At 30.7% G+C, this 19,961-nt stretch overlaps 4 protein-coding genes across 6 annotated transcripts; 1 reads left to right on the top strand and 3 right to left on the bottom strand.

Annotated features, from left to right (window-relative positions):
* Cpsf73 (cleavage and polyadenylation specificity factor 73) lies at positions 1-2,245 on the bottom strand. Its single transcript, XM_015327123.2, has one exon. The coding sequence runs from the start codon at positions 2,069-2,071 to the stop codon at positions 11-13; it is 2,061 nt and encodes a 686-aa protein (XP_015182609.1). The 5' UTR covers positions 2,072-2,245; the 3' UTR covers positions 1-10.
* A 903-nt stretch (positions 2,246-3,148) lies between these two features.
* LOC107069641 (uncharacterized) lies at positions 3,149-11,079 on the bottom strand. The gene is made up of 2 exons (XM_015327122.2): positions 7,136-11,079; positions 3,149-7,063 (listed from the first exon to the last, which is right to left on the bottom strand). The coding sequence occupies exons 1-2, from the start codon at positions 9,653-9,655 to the stop codon at positions 5,405-5,407; spliced, it is 4,179 nt and encodes a 1,392-aa protein (XP_015182608.1). The 5' UTR covers positions 9,656-11,079; the 3' UTR covers positions 3,149-5,404.
* A 465-nt stretch (positions 11,080-11,544) lies between these two features.
* On the top strand, positions 11,545-14,408 carry LOC107069652 (ER membrane protein complex subunit 2). Its single transcript, XM_015327140.2, has 7 exons — positions 11,545-12,004; positions 12,083-12,196; positions 12,291-12,441; positions 12,523-12,666; positions 12,746-12,902; positions 12,984-13,079; positions 13,181-14,408. Exons 1-7 carry the CDS (start codon positions 11,971-11,973, stop codon positions 13,352-13,354), a joined length of 870 nt encoding a protein of 289 aa, XP_015182626.1. The 5' UTR covers positions 11,545-11,970; the 3' UTR covers positions 13,355-14,408.
* Positions 14,409-14,431: 23 nt separating this feature from the next.
* On the bottom strand, positions 14,432-18,979 carry LOC107069653 (tRNA (guanine(10)-N(2))-methyltransferase TRMT11). 3 transcript variants are annotated; one of them, XM_089173963.1, is made up of 9 exons: positions 18,848-18,979; positions 16,457-16,519; positions 16,096-16,341; positions 15,850-15,984; positions 15,501-15,764; positions 15,270-15,408; positions 14,984-15,182; positions 14,795-14,921; positions 14,432-14,708 (listed from the first exon to the last, which is right to left on the bottom strand). In XM_089173963.1, exons 2-9 carry the CDS (start codon positions 16,514-16,516, stop codon positions 14,547-14,549), a joined length of 1,332 nt encoding a protein of 443 aa, XP_089030089.1. In that variant the 5' UTR covers positions 16,517-16,519; positions 18,848-18,979; the 3' UTR covers positions 14,432-14,546. The 3 variants fall into 3 exon arrangements, with proteins under 3 accessions (XP_089030089.1, XP_015182628.1, XP_089030090.1); XM_015327142.2 differs by lacking the exon at positions 18,848-18,979 and adding an exon at positions 16,814-17,371; XM_089173964.1 differs by lacking the exons at positions 14,795-14,921; positions 18,848-18,979 and adding an exon at positions 16,814-17,383.
* Positions 18,980-19,961: the final 982 nt, after the last annotated feature.

Genomic DNA, 19,961 nt, shown 5'->3' with positions numbered 1-19,961 from the left:
GTAATTTTAATTATATCGTATCGCATGGTGGTGCTAACGATTGATGTAACTTCATTACAGCTGTTTGTACTATTTGTTGAAAAGTTTCATCATCTTTGCTGGTAACTTCTAAATTTAGTAAATCTATATGGGCTTTTTTACCATCAACAGTTACATATAACTTTTCTCCTTTGAAAATTTTAGGAACAGAGTCTTCACCAAACATTTCCTGTAACATTTCAATAAGACATTCTTTGAAATGCATCCTATCCATTTTAGTTGGTGCAGGTAACATTTTAGGAGGTTGTTCCATCATCTCAGCTTGCAATATTGCAGTCAAAACAGAGTCAGCATACATGTCATTAACTGGTGTTGCTACCCATTCCATTGTAACAATTTTCCCATCAATGGTTACATCAATGTTTTTAAAGACCCTTAATTTTTTATCATCTATGACTTCCAAAGTACCAGCTATTTGTGTTAAGAGATGTTTTAATACAGGTAACGAAGATGAGAAATAAACACTTTGTCTTTGGATAACTTGACTCATACTCATATCTGTATACTTTGATAAATCACAAGGAGCTAACATATGATAATTAAAATTACGTTTGACCAAAACACCGGATAATTTTTGTCCTGGATTAGGTGTTTCCATTGCCAACGTTCCCATAACTTTAGCAGTTTTTTCTCCTCTGAAATATAACTCTACTGCAACTGTATTTCTAGGATTATGAATTTCCATAGTAGTGTTTGGATCATCTTCATATTCTCGTTGCAAAGCAGCCTTTAATCTTCCCATTTCATTCTGTTCACCATGTACAAGTACTACATGTGGTGGTTTTAAAATTCTTATAAATTCTGATGTTTGTTGATAATCTGTATGAGCAGAAAATGATATGTAATCTACAGACATTTTTAATTGTAATTTTTGTCCAGACATTGTTGTAATTTCTTCTGGTTCTGATAAAATAGTTTTAGCTAGTGTACCCTCTACACAATAACCAGCTATTATAACACCATTTTTAGCATCAATACACCAAGATTCAAATAATTCTCTTGACAAACCACTTTGCATCATACCAGGAGATGCCATAACTACGCATGGTCCAATATCTTCAAAATGGTCGATACCCTTTAAATTAGAAATGTGTTTGAATACAAAAGGATTATTGATGGCAATCTGTCGTCTAATTTTATCGTTCATTGCATTAACGTATGTTTGATAAACAGCCATACATTTTTTGGCCAAAGAAGATGCATAATAAATTGGAATTTCATGTAATTCAGGATGTTGACTCCAATATTCATCCAAAATAAGAAGAAGTTCTTGTGCTCTTCCTAATGCAAAGACTGGTATTAAACATCTACCACCACGATTGACTATTTCATGAACTAGATTAGTAAATCTTCCTTCTCTGTCTTCTCTCTTCTCATGAATATGTGTTCCATAGGTAGACTCAGTTATCAATACATCTGGATGAATGTTTGGTATTTCTGCAGCCATTAAATGCCTGTCCTCTTGACGACTAAAATCTCCAGTATATAAAATTTTGACACCAGCTATTTCAATCATAAACATAGCAGCTCCTAATACGTGTCCAGCATTGTATGCCCAAAACTTTATACCAAAGACATCTTTTTCTTCATGAAAATTAATAGTTTCTATTTTATCCATACTAGTTTCTAAATCAGATTCGGTGTACAACATTTGTTCAGTAGCAATGTTACTAACTTTGATATAGTCAGATAAAAGCCAACGATAAATCGCTTTAGTTGCATGTGTCATGAAGCAACGTCCCTTAAAACTTGTTTTTTGTAAAAACCATGGTAATGCACCGCAATGATCCAAATGAAAATGGGAGATCAATAATAGATCTATTTCATCTGCTTCTACTAAATCTACAAATGGTAGAGCGTCCATACCTGATAATCCTGGATGTATACCACAATCCAACATTATTTTTTTCCCTTTAAATTCCAACATAATACATGATCTCCCAACCTCTTGGCCAGCACCAAGTGGCCGAATTGAAAGTAAATCACTTTCCTCTGCCGGTACTTGTGTATCAGGTTTCCTTTTTGTTGTCATTTTTTTAAAATTATTTTTATCGTTTAATTTATAATATTTTAATTATTTATAAAAAAAAAGTAGAAAAGCATTTCTTTAAGATGATACAAGCATTTTAGGTTAGGTCTAACAATGACCATTATTAGCCTAACCTAATAGATTGGAAACTTGCTGGTTAGTATGTCACTATTTTGAAATTGATTTTCGCGCCATTACCACAAGAGTCAAATTTTGTAATGGCAGTAGATTTGAATTTTATTTGAAAAGAAAAATTCAAAAGATAAAAAATAAAACATACCTTAATTATTTCTTTTATCCATACAAATAATTATTATTAACATAATCTAACTTAACTTTTTGATTTCTTTATAAACCTTTTTAAAATATAATATTAAATTAAATTAAATTTAGTGTAATAATATCAATGTCATTTTTATTTAACATGTTTGTTAAGTTGTTCCATAATAATTTATACAACATAACCTTTAAAAACGACATTAATTATTATTAGATCTGATAAATATTAAAGTATATAAAAGTATAATAAAGTTAAAGAAATATTTATATCAAAATAATAAAAATAAAAGGTACTCATGTTTAAACATCTATGTAAATAATAATTTGATATTATATAGTCATAACGCACTTATAAAATATGATTTGTTTAGCACACACATAGAAGTTATTAAATTAAATTAAACAATTCTATTTAATTTCCGTATGAATAATTTGAAAATATGATAATGTTGGCTTATTTTTTTTTTTTGAAACAAAATTATATTACACAATTAATATTTAGCTTTATTGCATTATTATTGTAGACGTTCATGAAAATATAATAGCGAAACATGAGATCATCAATTTTCTTCTTAAAATCTAACGGTGTCTTGTATTTTTTTTTATTTATTTGTTTAAACCGTTGTGAAAAATTATGAACAATGTCAACATCACGATTACTTTTTTTTTAAACTTATAATTATATTTTCAAATGTAAACATGGGATATATGTATATCTAACATATTGATTAGTGAAAAAAAATGAAAAAAGAACAAGAAAAGAAAACAAAAATAAAAAAAAAACAAAACATAAAGAAAAACTTATTTAAAAAAGTACCTCAATATACATCACTTTTATTAAGGTATACACATGCTGATTTATTATTTTGTTTTTTTTTTGTTTTACGATAATGATTAGTCTATTTTTATGTTCACGCTTTTATCCGTGAACAAATTACGATATTATTCAATTGGCCCTACTATAAAATAGAATTAATATACATATTTACATTATATACATGTAGTATTCGTTTGGGAATACATATTTTAACTAAACAATTGCACACTTGGACGTCGATGTTGGTTGTGTTGTACAGGTGGGTTACTTTTATTTTATTTTTTTGTTCCTTTTTTTTTCTTTTTATACATACCGCCTGAAATTGTCAATTATTCATATATTATATTTGTACATATAATAGCTTTTAAAAGATCTCTTTTTTTTTCCTTTTTTTCATAATTATTATTATTTCGCCTGTACAAGTATAAAATCACATATTTAAGCATGTCGAATCGAATTTTGATATACCTAAACATTTAATAACATTCAAAATTACATGTGCAATCAATTGAAATAACAAAAAATAATCGAATAAGAATTGAATAATAACATAAACTAACATTTATGAATTAAATTTATGCATAATTATGCTCTTCTTGCATTTAAAAATCTTTTTTTTCTAATCTGAGGTCACCATTATTATTAATGATAATAATAATAATTTATTTAATAAAGTTTATATATATATATCTATATATATCCAACGTAACATAATACATAATATATCAAATTTTGAATTCCATATTCTGTTAGTTTTCGTTACTTTGATAACATCGTACAATGACAATATGCACTATTCAATTGGCAGTGCAATTAACAGTAGAAATTAAGAACGAATAGATTTGACAATATCTATTTTGTTTATTCTTATAATGTTTGATATATGTATTCATCAAATAACTTGGAATTTCTTTGCTCTGTATTACTCTCTTTCTTTCTCTCTTCTTTTTCTCTTTGATAGAAATGATTAAAATCATTTAAAGATTCACAGAGCAATATATAATAATTCTATTATGAAAATGATTTGAAATATATATTGAACTCTGAGGGGTCAGAAAAATTGGAGAGATATACAATATTGTAATTATACATTAGATTAAATATTTATAATTATATATATATATACATAAATATATATATATGTATAATTATAATTGAATAATATTTGTAATATCAGAGAGTAATACAAAGAACCAACATCGATCAGTCTTGGAATTAGAGTTACCAATAAAAAAATCACCTTTATATGTTGCAAAATATATAAATATAGAAGAATAACAACTAAGATTCATATATATCGTATATGATAGTCTGTTTAATGATAGTTAACTAATAAGCCCTTATATTTGCGCAATGAACAGAGAGCGCAATTATTAAAAGCTGGGCTATCTGTCTCACTTATTACAATTGGGGGGAGGGCCCACCGACGACGATGTGCAAACTTCTTCAACATGCACACTTTCATGAAAAATAGTCATCGTAAAAAAATTACTTACAACGATCGACACGTAAAAGAGTTTAATTATTTGTTTTGTTAATTCTTGTATTGTTTTTTTTTTTTTTTTTTACGTAATAATTAATTATCGGTTAATTGTATTTTTTTATGAAATAGATAATAACTATTAGTTGGCAAACGCGATTCATCTGTAGCCTTTTCTTTCATTAAAAGGAACTACTTGAGGCTTTGAGACACAATTATTAGTTCAATCTTTCTTTTTTTTTCTTTTCTTTCTGATTTCAGAAAACAATCTTCTTTATATCCTATTATATATATTTATATATATATATATATATATATATTATGAGAGTCTGAAGTGATCTTTTTTTTTCTTCTTCTTCATCATTTTCTTTTTTTTTTTCTTTTTCAAACAAAATTTCTTTATCCTATTATATATAGTTAGAGTCTGAATTCGCTAGATCTTTTTAATCGTTCTTGATAAAATAAAATTGTTATATAATAAAAATTTGTATTTTAAAAAGACATTCACGAATAAAATAATAATATTATCATTTCATATAAAATCTAATAAAAAATCTTGATCGTCATAAAATAGATTTGGTTCATTATAAATGATTTAAAATTGAATATTATCAGTTTGTTCTCTTCATTTTTGTCTTTTTTTTTTTTTCATTGAAACAATTTGTAATTGTTCTAATCAATAATTGAATCCGATTAAAATAGATCCAGCGTCACAGACTAGTTGATACCGTTATAATACTTAATGAAAATCTAAGATTCATTAGTTTTCAGTATTTACAGGTTCTCGGGCATGATGAATTCTTACGTGTTTATTGTGATTAGACTTCGTACCACTTGATTTACCACAAATGTGACACGTGTAAGGTCTTGCTCCTGAATGCACTCTTAAATGTTCTTTTAGATAATATGACCTATGGAAAGTTTTATTGCAAACGTCACACGTGTATGCCTTGTTTTCCTCATGTTCTTTGACGTGTCTTAAACAATTATATTTTCTAATGAACTGAGCTCCACAGTAATTACACGTATATGGACGTACGTTTCGATGAGAATTCATATGAGCTGTATAATCACTGTGTCGATAAAATGCAGCGCTACACTGGTTGCACTTGAATGGTTTAGTGCTACGAGCTGCATGAGTCCACTTGTGCAATTGTAAATTCCATTTGGTACTAAAAGCCTTGGAACATACCTGACATTCGTACGGTTTTTCACCATTATGGACACGCATGTGAACAGCTAAGGATGATCTCAAATAAATACATTTACATATTGGACACTCGACGTTTTCATTTTCTCTTTGAGCATCAGGAACAAATCTCCTATTGTGAGCACGACGCATGTGACGAGTTAAACTAGCCATATGTATAAATCTTTCATTACAGTATGTGCATGCTTTAGGTTTCTCATCGTGCGTCTCTTTATGCCAAGCTAATTTTTTCTTCGTATGGAATATCTCACCACATTGACATATGTAGTCTTTTAATTTTTTTTTAATATTAAGATGATGTCTATTCTTGTGCTGTGTTAAATTGGAATATCTACGAAATGTTTCATTACACAAATTACATTTAACAGGGGCATTACCTGTATGTCCATTGGTATGTTCATCTAATTTTTGTTTAGTTAAAAATGCCTTATCACATAGCGAACAAGGGAACGGCTTGATTCCTAAATGTCGTTTCATGTGTAACTTATAATTCTGTTTTCTATAAAAGTATTTGCCGCATTGTCCGCATTCTAACGGATGTATTTTTAAATGAGCATTAAACAATACAACCGATGGAAATTCTTCGTTGCATATTACGCATTTAGCCTGTTCACGAATACGTTTGGATACTTCAACTATATGCATTCTCTTATGATGTAATTGTAAAGCTTTTTCACTACTAAATCGTTGATTGCATAATGCACATGTTACTTCTACCGTAGAAGGAATCGTCAAGTTTTCACCTTTCTGATCTGTCTCTATTTTTGTTAAATCTGGTTGAGGCGGTTGAAGTTGATGTAATAACGGTTGTTGATGATATATTTGTTGCACGTGTAACCCTGGTACAAAAATATCATCAAACACATTCATACGACCGTCTAATAATTTAATATCTTTAACTTCTGGTGCTTCCATTGCATCTCTACTACCGCTAGGTCCAGATTCTTTGTGCACCATTGTACTATGTACTCTACGTTCTTTAGGACAGTCAAATACCTCGGGGCAATGTGAACACTTAAATGTCCTTTTGGTAGGCGTCTTCCTATCACGATCTAAGAATAAACTAGAAGTAAAATGTGTTGCTAAAGATCGACTATCTAACAATGGACCACTAATTTCATTGTCCGATCCTTCAGATTCTTCCCAACTTTCTCTTGCCATTAGATCATAAGAAGTTGACATTCTTGAAGATTCTTGACCCATATAAACCTGTTGAATAAACAAATTATAATTATTTCAATACAACAATTAAATTATCTAAATATAATGAAAAATAATGACCTGCCAAGCTGATTGTTCTGTACAACCATTACTTTCTTGTTCTGATAATTCACCTCTGGGTGGCATAGTCTCGTCAGCTCGCATATTAACACTTTTGACTTCCTCATCGATACCTGCACCTCCTTCGCTACTGGCCATTGATTGCTGGCTCGTTGCACTAACAGCTTTTTGTGATGATTCACTTATAAATGTACTAGGAACTAAAATTTGAAGTCCATCAAACTCAAATACGTTCATTGGACCAGCATGAGCATCTTCATTAATATTAAGAAGTTCCATTGAATGTTTTTGCATAATTGATTTGTTAGAATAATTCTTTGATTCGGTGCTTGTAGTTGGATTAATAGATTCTGATAAATTTAAAAGGCTATGATTTTTGTTATTAGGTAACGAATAAGAATCTTGTATTAAAACAGGTTGTTGTGAATGAATTGGTGGAAATAGGCTAACATGTTCTGTTATTACAGAATGATGATAAACGTGATTAGAATTATCTCCTTTCTTTTCTACATTTTCACATACGTTCTCTTCGTATTTATCTACTTTAACTTCTTCTTCGATCTGAGGACAACTAATAGGATCCTTTTCTATTGTAATTTCACCTAAATCGTTACTTTCCTGATCGTGACTCAAACTATCTGCATCCATATGACAAAATGAATGTACAGATGCAGGAGAACATGGTTTACTTAAATCTTTTCTAACTCTTAGTACTGATATACCACTAATGGCAGACAATGGAGTATGAGATCTAACAACATCTGAACTTTCGCCATATTTCATGAAAGGTGTATGAGGACTAGGTATTGCTTCTATTTCCATATCTGCTTCGTCAAAATTATCTTCTGTCACATTTTTCTCTTCTTCCTCTTCCTCTTCTTCATCTTGCAACGTGGTAGCATCAAATCCAGCAGGATAAACACTGAGAAATTCATTTGATCCATATTCAGAACGTACCGAATACGTTCTAGTTGATTTCTTTCGTACTGCTGGAGAAGGTGGAGCAGACAAACTCTCCTTGTAATGATATAAAATATAATTTTTGTCAGATTTTTCTTCTACACATATTTTTGGTTCCTCTGTTATTTCCATATCTATTTGACATTCATCAATATCATTATTATTTTCAGAACTCTGAGTAACATCTATTATATTAGCAGTTATTATTTCTTCATCTGTGTGAATCGACGAATTTTCCTTTTTTTCTTCTTCCTGTTGCTGCTGTACATCATTCTCCTTGCTTGTAGAATTATTAAATTCTGATTCCATAATATTGATCAATAACTGTTCCAATTGTTCAACCTCAGGTTGTACTATATCTTTAATCGTTTCTATAGCAGGAACTTCAGATGGGACAGATTCATTTTCGCTTTTTTCTTTTTCCTTGTTCAATGATTTATCCTCTTCTATTTTTTCTTCTTGAATATCCAAAGCACTGTCTAGTACACCTTGAGAATTGACATCAAGTTTACTACTATCATCTTTGTATTCTTGATCGAACCTTTGCGTTTCTGATTGTTCTTCGTAATGAGTTGATTTACATTGTACGATAGAAGCAACCATGTGCGTTGTTTCTCTTTCATCTATATCAGGCAGTACGCTTTCGGCATTGTCGTCATCTTCATTTTCGATGTTACAAGTTATAGTTAAAGATCTAGGAATGGAATTGTATTCGTGTTGCACGTTACTTTGATCCTGAATAGTATTATTTTGTATTTGTTGCGTTCTATGTTCTAATTGAATTCTATTATTATCATTTCCATCTTGTTGTATGGAAGTATTATTGTTGGATACTTCGGCCGGTGCAGAGAAATTAATGTCAGGCAGATCATTTTCATTTTCTACTTCTGGTTCCGGCAATATTTCAGGTAAAATCTGCTTAGGTTCCGAACTATTGACAGGTACTGTGATGGTAGTCCTGGTATTAGTTTCGCCTGACATACTGACCACAGGTCTCATCCTAGTGGTATTAGGAATGGCTGCAACCGGAGAGATCATTTGAACAGTAGGTATTTGTTGTTGTTGATACATACCATACGGATTATACAACATTTGCATCATCTGATTAGTCTGTGGTGCCATAGCGTACTGCGGTATCATCATGGTCCCATTATTGACAAATTGTTGATAACTAAAGGAGGCGAATTGAGGAGGCATCATAGTACCAATGGGTGGACATTCAAATATAGGCCCTATGGGGTACGGTGACTGTGCAGCGGATACATGCGCAGTAGTCTGTTGTTGTTGTTGTTGTTGTTGTATTGTATGTTGTTGAGGTGTATTCTGTAATGATTGTATACTAGAAGTAACAGAAGGTATTGACATAGAAGATTGAAGTTGTTGCGTCTGAGAGCTTGCTTTAATGAGTGCCTCTATGACCTGTTCCTTGGGATGTGTATCCAAATGTCTTTGAAGGCTAATACCTTCACGCAAATAAAGAGTACAAACGGGACAGGCCAAGGCCCCCCCTGGGTTGGATGGACCCCCCGTTGTAGGGTTACCAACAATGCCGATATCCATCGTGTTTAACGTGGTACTTCACTGATAGAAAATTTTCAAACTTAAAACGCGGCAGGTCACGTCAAAAAGTGACTAATTCGATCGGTAATAGTATAAAATAATGAGATCGTGTTAAAGCCGGCTTTATAATTGCTTTATAATTATGAGCTTTAGCAATTACGTGAAATATATAGATTTGTCTCTTTCTCTCTTGTCTAGTTATCTCGTACCGCGTTAGTCTCGGCCGGCGGCGGGCGACTCGGGTCGCATTTCTCGGGCCCTGGATCAGGCCTCTGGACTCGCTCGGACGCAACATACCCAACACGGTGTTGTAGCAAGCTCTGCCCCAAAAATATCGACGTCCATGGCTGCCTTCTTCTTGGGTCTTGCGATGGAGTTACCAGCACAGCACTCGGCGGACAAATCGATATCCCTGTTAAATCGTCAAGCCTCCCCTGCGCTGCTCCTTATTAAATTACACCTGCACGTACCACGTAGGGTCTAACACAGTCGGTCGAACAAAGCCGGCCCGACCCTCCACCACCACGATGTTAACTTTATCAAAAATTCACCTTTAATCTTTACTGATTGATTATCAAAACGACATGTTTTCACTCTCCATTACTATTTCCCCCAAAAACACAACATAAAACAGCGACGAACAGTAGTATTTCGCCAGGGAATTAGAGCAACAAGAAGTCTGCCTGGTGAGCATCGCGCGCCCCCTTGCAGATTCCCACTACAGACACAGCCCTGCCTTACTCGCTCGGTGGACGGAACCTACCGATTATAAACACCTGTTTTCTATCCTACCGACAGGTCACACTGCATATAACCTTCAGGGACGTATTTACGATGACTGGTATCCTTCCTTTTACTTCTCATTTCACTTTATATTCTTTTTTTCTTACTTTATTTTTCAACTTTTCACTATTTTTCTTTATTAACATTTTATTCTCTCTGTCTCCTTAATCCATTTCATTTTATTATTCTTCTTATTAACGTATATTCTGGAAAAAATGAAAAAATGTTTAATGTCAAATTATCAATAGAATTTATATTAGAATGAGAAATATGAATGTTTTCTAATTAAATATTTTTGTTTTATATTATTATTATATTAATTATGGTATTCTTGTGTATACGGCCTTGGAGATTATTATGACAAAAAGGTAATTGTGAATGCATAGAGGCGCACAGGAAAATGGTGTTAGCTATTTGTTTAACAGCGCCCTCACTTTGATTAACTAATCATATTTAAATATATACAAACCGATATATATATAATTAATATTATAGTATATAAGATAATAATTATTGATATTAATAATTATAGTAACATCGAACTCTTTAAATTATTGTGTATTGATATGTAATTAAAACAATTTCTTGTTGAATCATTCTTCATTAGTAATCTTCGGCCATGTTGATAAACTGAAGTGGCGCGAGTTTTCAAATTTAAATGTAAACTAATATTTAAATCAATATATACAAAGCAATATATATACATATAATAGCATGTAATATAACAATTATTGAAATTTATTATAAAAATAATAATACTAAATTCTTTAAATTACAGTATATATTGTTAAGTAATTTAAACAATTTTGTGTCAAATCATTCTTTATTAGTAATCATCGTCCATGTTGACAGATTAAAATAGCGCGAATTTTTAAATTCAAAAGATCATCGATTATATTATTTTCTGTTTCATACGTATAAATATTTTGATTTATTTCATATATTTTTGTAGATAATTTAAATAATATTAGATATAATATATTTTATTTAAATTAGGCTAAATAATACACATATATTTAGTTCTGATAAAGAAATGAGGGCGCTGTATTTCAAATATTTCAATAGTGTGTATGTCGCATCTAAAATAAATCTATATCACCAATTTCCCCCCCCCCATTACCATTTTACTAGATTGGTGATAATAAGCAGTATTATTTTCCTTCGTGTTGAATCGTGTGATTTGTAATTAATCATAATGGTCAATTTATTTTAAAAAGAAATTAAAAAAATAACATTTATCGTGCTTGTGTGGAAAAATCGATTTTGACTATTTTAAAAGGAATTTATGTGACATATCAAATCGATATAATCGAATATCGTAGGATCTTTTTATTTTGCTGGATTTTTTAATATTAATCAATTTGTCCTTTAAATCATTCGAATAGCGTACGAATAACCAATGAATTATCGTTGATTGTAATTTTTTTGACAATATGCTAATGCGATTTAACGTCAACAGTGTATAACCTCTTTATTATCACCAAAGTTTTATTATTTAATATTATTTATTATTTCCTAACCTACTTTTCATTATGGAAGGTCGCTATGATAATTTAACTTGGTTAGGTAAGTACCTCTTTTTAAAATTAATAGGCAAATTAATGGAATGCAATATTAATGTTCTTTTTTATCTTTACATTTCAGAAGTTAGAGATTTGTTTAGAACATGGAGAGAAAATTCAGAACGTCAAAGTAGAGATGTAGTCAATTTATGGGAAAATGTATTAGCAGGAAAAGTCAATCAACTTGGCAATGAGAGTAAGAATTGAACTTTATTATTAAGAGTATAAAATATTTGATTGACTGTATAATCATATTTTTTATTTTACATTTGATTTGAAATCTTTTGTAGAGTACTTAGTACTGGAACAAGTTTGTGTAGCTGCCTTGGACTGCTATCGTTTATCGTTAGCAGATTATTGTATAAAAATATTGATGTTAGAATTTCCTGGTAGTTTGAGAGTTCATAAATATTACGCTATGCATTTGGAAGCATCAGAAATGTATGTATCTTATACTATCAAGTATATAAAAATATTTATGCAATAATTAGTAATACAGTAGTCTTATATTTGTATTTTTAGGTACGACGAAGCAATAGAAGTTTTAGATTGCATTATTAAAAAGGATGAAACTAATGCAGCTCCTAGAAAACGACGTGTAGCTTTGTTAAAAGCTAAAGGTAAAATATCTGAAGCAATTAAAGAACTTACTGATTATTTAAAAAAGTAAGTAACGTTTGAAATTATATTTTGTTAATTTTATCTTGAATTATTATAAGTAAAATAAATAATTTGACATGTGCAGGTTTATGAGCGATCAAGAAGCATGGCATGAATTATGCGATTTGTATTTACAAGAACACGAATATTCCAAAGCGGCATTTTGTATGGAAGAATTAATATTACATAATCCACATAGTCATTTAATTTATCAAAGATATGCAGAAATAAAGTATTCTCAGGTAAATTATATTATTTAAAATATTTAAAGAAAAGGTGTTACAATTCTCTTCTTTTTGTTTTTATTATTTCTACGATTTTAGGGAGGCTTTGAAAACATGGAATTGGCAAAAGCTTATTTCTGCCAAGCTGCAAAATTAAATCCAAATAATATCAGAGCACTTTATGGTTTATTGTTAGTAAGTATTATTTTTAAGTTAGAGCAGATTAGGTGCAGAGAAAATATTCAAAAAGTCAAATATTCAATTGTATTATTAATTTATTTTCTTTACTTTTGTAGGCAACAAATAGTATTGCTACATCACCAAAGTGTCCAGCATCGAAGAAAAAAGATGCAATAAAGTTGAGCGAATGGGCTGCAAATCAAATCGAAAAACAATATTCAAGTAAAGTTTCTGAAGAAGAAGTTAAAAATATAGAAGGATTATTAGGACAATTGCAAGTTGAAGCTTAGATATTGAAAATGCATTTAGTCAATGTTCATATTTCAAATCAAGATTTAGGATTTTGTAAATTTGTTTGAATGTTGTAATATATGTAAATGCATTAATCCTTAAGAGGAAAATACTGTTGTTTTCGGAAAGAAATGCAGTCAAGAAAAACAAACTATAATGAATAATAACTGTGCACACAAACGTATTTGCAATGGAAAGAACATTTATGATCATATTTTCAATGTTTATTAATACTATATAGTATCAATCATTTTTTTAAATGATTTACACTATTGAAAGATCCATACGAATCACATAATTCATATTTGAAAGTTTGAAGATTTTTGAAGACGTTTTAAAAAAAAAATGCATTTTATCTAGCATTTTGATTCGCACTTAAAAAATAATAATTATTATTATTTTATTATGTAATATTATAATTAATTTTCGATATTATTTAAATACAATGTTTATGAAAAACTGAAAGAAGTGCACAGAACTGAAACACAACTATTTCTAGTATTCCTTAAGCTTAGTCTCATCACAATCTATATTTATTTCATGAAGAAATTCAAATTATCCACTTAAATTAGAACAATGCATGAGACTCGTGTTATACTTTACGGTCCAAAAATAAGAAACAAACACAAGTCCTACTCAGGTTGAATATAAGCACGCAATATATAACATTAATTTTAATATGCAGCTCAGTTCATTCAATCGTAGTCCAAGTGGTGAAATATAAATAATATAATGTTGAAAGAGAGAAATACAAGATAAAAAAAAACTGTCTAATTGAAAAATGTTGAGACGATAGATAAAGAAATCTGTTGGATTTAAATGTTGTCATATTCACGTTGCTTTAAGAATATTAATGATTGATAAATTAATAATATTTATATATAAATCTCTTTTTACTTGCAATGTTGTTCATTAATATTCTTGAAAAAAGTAAATTTTGTGGTACACGAGAGTGTAGTTGTATATGTGGTTTTTGGAGATTTTAAATAAATATATACTTTAATAAGAGTAAGAAAAATAATAATAAAATTAAATGAAACATTTCAAATATAATGCATATTAATTATACGAATATATCTTGTGCTTTTTCTTTTTTTTATTTTAGATGAAAAATTAAATTATATCGATAATAACAACAATGTAGATGCTATTGAAGTATTTATCGATAGACAAAAAAAAATCATTGTTCAGTCATCTTTCCATACTTTCACCATTACTTTTCTCCCAATCTTCTTTTCTCTTAGCCCTTTCTGTAGCTCTTTTCATTCTCCTTTCTTTACGTGTTTCATCTCTCAATGCAAAATACTTTTCTCTGAAGTCAGTTAAACACGTAGAGTTAATATCATCGGTTTCCTATAAAAGAAAATCATTTTAAGATAGATTCATTTTATAGATTCATTAAATTATTACAAAAGAATTTAATAGGGAAAATAATTTACTTGTGGTTCTTTAACTTTTTCATAAGTTAATAATCTACGACTGGTGTAATTACTAAGAACTTGTTCCGAATTGGCTATTAATTTTAAACAAGGATGTTTAGGTAATTGATTTGTGGAATAATGATCTCTGCAAAAGTAAACAAAGTATTAAAAACAAATAATTAACTTCAACGTTATAAAGAAAATTACCTAAATATTGGATACCAGCATACTAATCTGCCAGTAACTTTCAAATGTTTAGATGCAAAGTTTAATAAATCTCGAAAAATTTGTGGTAAGCCATATTCGACTTTGGAAGGAATGTGAGTCGATACTTGATGTTCCTCGATAATAGGATTGGCTTTCATTGTTCCTATGCGTTCAGTTGATTCTCTAATACCATAAGGTGCTACCATCAAAAATAATGAAATTAAATCATGAACTTTTGTAAAAAATATAAGTTATTCTTATATGATTTTTTAATTAGTTTACTTACGATCAGTTATAATAGCATCAATAAACATATTTGATCTCCATAAAGGATAAGAAAAATCTGATACCACTACGTCAAGATAATGAGAACTCTTTCCATATTGTTCCATATTTGCTGCTATATTTTCATCCTTTTCTCTAATCTAAAATTAATTATGTTTTCATTTTTTGTCATTGAAAATCATACATAGCATTCATAAAAATGAAAAATATGCTATGTAAATGATCATCTTACTTTTTGTGATAGACGAGTAGGCCTTGTACGTCCATGAAGCATCAAAAAATCAATATCTGTACCTAACGTATAACCACCAAAATGTGATGCAGCAACTAATAAAGAACCAGTACCAACAAAAGGATCAAGAACAATATCTCCAGGTCTAACTAAAGCTTGATTTGCCATGATCAATGATAATTGAGGATCCATTGATGTATTACCTATAAATTTTCTTCTTTTTAAAGAAAATTTTTGTATCAAATCTCTTTGTCCATCTGCGATCTAAAAAAAATAAAATGTATTTAATTATAAATTTAAAAATAATTAGTAGCAATAATAATAGTAATAATAATATTAAAAACTGTACCCATCTGCCGAAAAATAATTCGTAAGGTTTATCAGGAATTTCATTAGGATCTAAACCATAGAATTCAATGTAATAAAAAGTTGTATCTGGATTCTTCAATTTAACAGGTCCTTGTAATGGTAAATAACTGAAAGACTTTTACTGATCATGATATTTTGAAATACATCAGTATTACATGCTCAACATATTGATATACATTTTTAATTTATTAATTAAATGGTGACAATTATAAGGAATTAAACTTACTTCGATTTTTTGGATTTTTTCGTATTGTGAAAAATGTTTACAAAATGTTTCAACTATTATTTTAAATGATTTCTCTTTATCGGTGTACATTTTGATTTGTTCTAATGGATAATTTTTTAAATTATTATGCAATTCATCATAATCCTTCCCATTTGACCATAATTCCAGACAAAATCTGAGAGATACAGCTCTACTTGCTATTTTATGTACAGTTTTTTCTGATGATATATCAACTATCCAATATGGCTAAAAAATAAAATAATAATTATCATTTAATTAAAAAATAAGTAACAAATATTATTATTATTATTAATATGAATTAGGAAGCAAAATGATCCAATAATTTGTTAGATTTCCTTACTTGGTCTCTATTTGATATTACAGGTAATTTTACACCAAACATATAAAAAATAGATTCCATTTCCTAAAAGAGATATAATAAATAATTATTCATTTAATTGTAATATTATACAATTATTATTAATGTATTATACATCTATAGAGGATATTTAATCCATGACAAACTATATATATAAATATGTATAAATATTTTTAACAAATAATATAAAGATAGACAACATAACCTATAAAAAAATTATAACATAGACATATGGTTATAAAGTTATACATATTTATAAAAAATATATATCATTTGTAAAATTTAATTTGAATTTTATAATTTTTTATGTTATGTTATGTTATTTAAAAAAAAACTTACAGGTAATCTAAAATCAAGGTGTTCATGAGCGAACCAAAACAGATATCTTTTCATTTTTAATGATTTATATTAATATCTATAAATTCACTGAAAATTGTAATCTCATTATTTTGTACATTATTCTGATTATTATTTTCTTCTATTATCTTCACATACATTCCTTATATATATTTGTTTTAATTATTCATGCATTAATATTGTATCAATACTACAATACCGCGCCACTTTTTAGGACAAATTTTTTATCCATGATCATAAAAATATAGAGTGTAAATTACATATACTACAAGTAGAGACCCTGTAGGAGGGACGCGCCATACATATTGCAGGGGTTGCTATTATCTGAAAATTTTGGGGGAAAGCTTCCGATGCAACGCGCAGCCATGATTATCTTTAGTATGTATAAATAACGGCTGTGGCTAGTTATGAAGATATAATACCCAGGAATCCTAGCTTATTTATTAATATTGGAAATTAAAAACAAATTGTACGAATGATTAAAATAATTGTAAATATAATATATATAGTAGATAATTGTATTTATCAAAATTGTATAAATTCCTACAAATTATTTTGAAATTTTAAAATACTGTAATGCCTTTTATCAAATCAAACTTAATTAAGTCTTTCTTATTGAATTTATAATAATTTTTTTGTGTAACCTATTCTATTTTAATATAAATTTTTAATTATCATTAAATATAGTTCTTTTTTTCTATATTTGATGCAATTCATTATTTCATAATTATTTCAATGTTTGAATCATTCGCGCGCAAAGTCGAGTTCCGGTCTCCCAGCAATGTACATGGCGCATCCCTCCTATAGGATCCCTATCTGTACACCGGCGCCAGCCTACACAGATGTCCCTAGCAGCCGCCTAGAGTACGCGCGTCTGGCGGCGGCACCATCTGTCCGGCCACGTAGCCGCAGCGATCCAGCGATTCCATTCGTACGATAATTATCGTACGCGTACGATAATTTGAGGTCCTGTACGATCCAAAATTCGTGGTGTACGATCCATTTGGAATTTCGAGAACTTGATGAATTTTCCAAAGGTGCACCCCCACCCCAACCCTCACTCCCACCACCACTTCCACCACCACTCCCGCCACCACTACCACCACTCCCAGCACGATCTCTCGTTCGACGATCGTTTTCATCGTTTTCATGATAGGGTTTGGGAACTTGATGAGTAAAAAAAAAAAAAAGTCATCAACTTGCAAAAGTTGGAACTTGGACACTTTTTTCGACTTTTTCTAAATTCTGTCCGAGATTCGTCGGATTTCAAATTTTCCCGGGACGTACGATAATTTTCTGCCGCGTACGATAATTTTACGCCCCTGTGTCGATCAGACGAACTAAAGTCTCCGGGATCACTGCGTAGCCGGTCCAGGAGGTGTCAGCATCTGATTAGCCGAAGCATGTGACTTTTTGTATATAATAGAACGCTTTATAAATTATAAATTATTTTTGTATAAATAGAACGATTATAGTATTGTAAAGTTTACAATTTCTTATTTTAACGCTTGCTTGTAATCATTTCTAAAATCATATTTTACACAACAGAATTAATTATTTTACTTATTACTATCATAAAACCTATAAAACATAACTTCTTATTGACTTGCATTATTCACAAAAGTTACATATTATTTGTATCATTACTTAAAATGTATACAGCAATAATATTATCTTTTAAAAATATGTTTCACTTACATTTAAATTACATACATGTAGGAAAAAAAGTATATAAAAAATGTTTTGTTTCATAGACTTCAATTTTCAGTGCTTCAAAAAGAGAAGATGCCGTGCTGTGCTACAATTAATTGTAGCAACAGATCAGAAAAAGGCTTTCGGCTGTTTAATTTCCCAACAAATAGTAAAAGAAAGTCGATATCGATCCAAAATATGCGAAGAAACAATTGGAAACCAAATTCTTTTTCTCGCTTATGTGAAGTAATATGTAGTTTTATTTTTGAAACATTAATTGTCTATTGTTATTGATTTATTAGTTATATATCAAAACATACTAACTTTTTAGCATGCTCCTACCGGACGGTCTCCGCGCAGGCCGTTCTGGTCGTGGCAGGCGTGATTCCCATAGACCTTCTTGCTTTTGAGCGCAAGAGGATGTACGGAAGAAGCGCAGACACGAGTCTACAGGACGCAACATCGACAGAAAGGGACAACACTATGCGCGCGTGGCAACAGAGCTGCACGGAAGAAAGAACAGGCAACTGGACAAGACGACTCATCAAGGACCTGAGACAGTGGACAAAACGAGACTTCGGGGACGTAAACTTTTACGTAACACAACTCCTGACAGGACACGGGTACTTCCGACAATACCTCCACAGAATGAACAGAGTACGGACACCAAACTGCACATACTGTGGACATGAACGAGACGACGCGAAACATACCTTCTTCGCATGCGACCGCTGGACTGACCTCAGACGGAGACTCGAAGCGACCGTGGGAGACATCACCCCTGACAACATCGTGGAGGTGATGCTCCACGGAAAGGACTGGTGGCAATTAATTGCCACATATACGGAGACCATACTAAGACGGAAAAACGCGGACGGCTGCCTGACATGACGGACCTGACGCAAGACAACAGACGTATGACCGAACGACACACAACACACAACAGACGAATAACAAAACGATACACGGACAAGACCCCCAACTAGAAGTAATACTAAAGTAATCCCTGGCTGAGGGGAGACGCGGACGACTACGCGGACAGAAGTGGATTTTCCCCTCGCTTGAACAAGGAATGATCAGGGGAGGAGGGGGTTTAGCTGATATGCGCTTCGTAGGAAAGGACGAGACGAGAGTTCAGCACACGGGCGCCGGCTCTGCTTCTGACGTCGAGAGGCGACTCTCAGACTGCGGTGGCAGGGCCGACGCCTATGGTCTATAAAAGATTTGCCTTTACTTTTTACCACGATAAAAAAAAAAAAAAAACTTTTTAGCATGATTTAATTTATTTTTCCAACGAGAGGTGTTTTTAAAATTGTTTATTTCTTATAGGTACACTTTGAAAATTCTTAATTTGAAAGTAAACGTGCAGATGGTTGGAAAAAATTGAAGCCCAATGCTGTTCCTACATTGTTTAATGTACCAAATCCACCTCCAAGGA

The sequence above is a fragment of the Polistes dominula genome, unplaced genomic scaffold, assembly GCF_049000335.1.
Source record: "Polistes dominula isolate Pdom_NZ unplaced genomic scaffold, Pdom_raw_medaka contig_75, whole genome shotgun sequence".
In the NCBI taxonomy this organism is placed as follows: Eukaryota; Metazoa; Arthropoda; class Insecta; order Hymenoptera; family Vespidae; genus Polistes; species Polistes dominula.
Note: the sequence above shows the minus strand (reverse complement) of the source record. Positions and strands in the feature narration are given on the sequence as shown.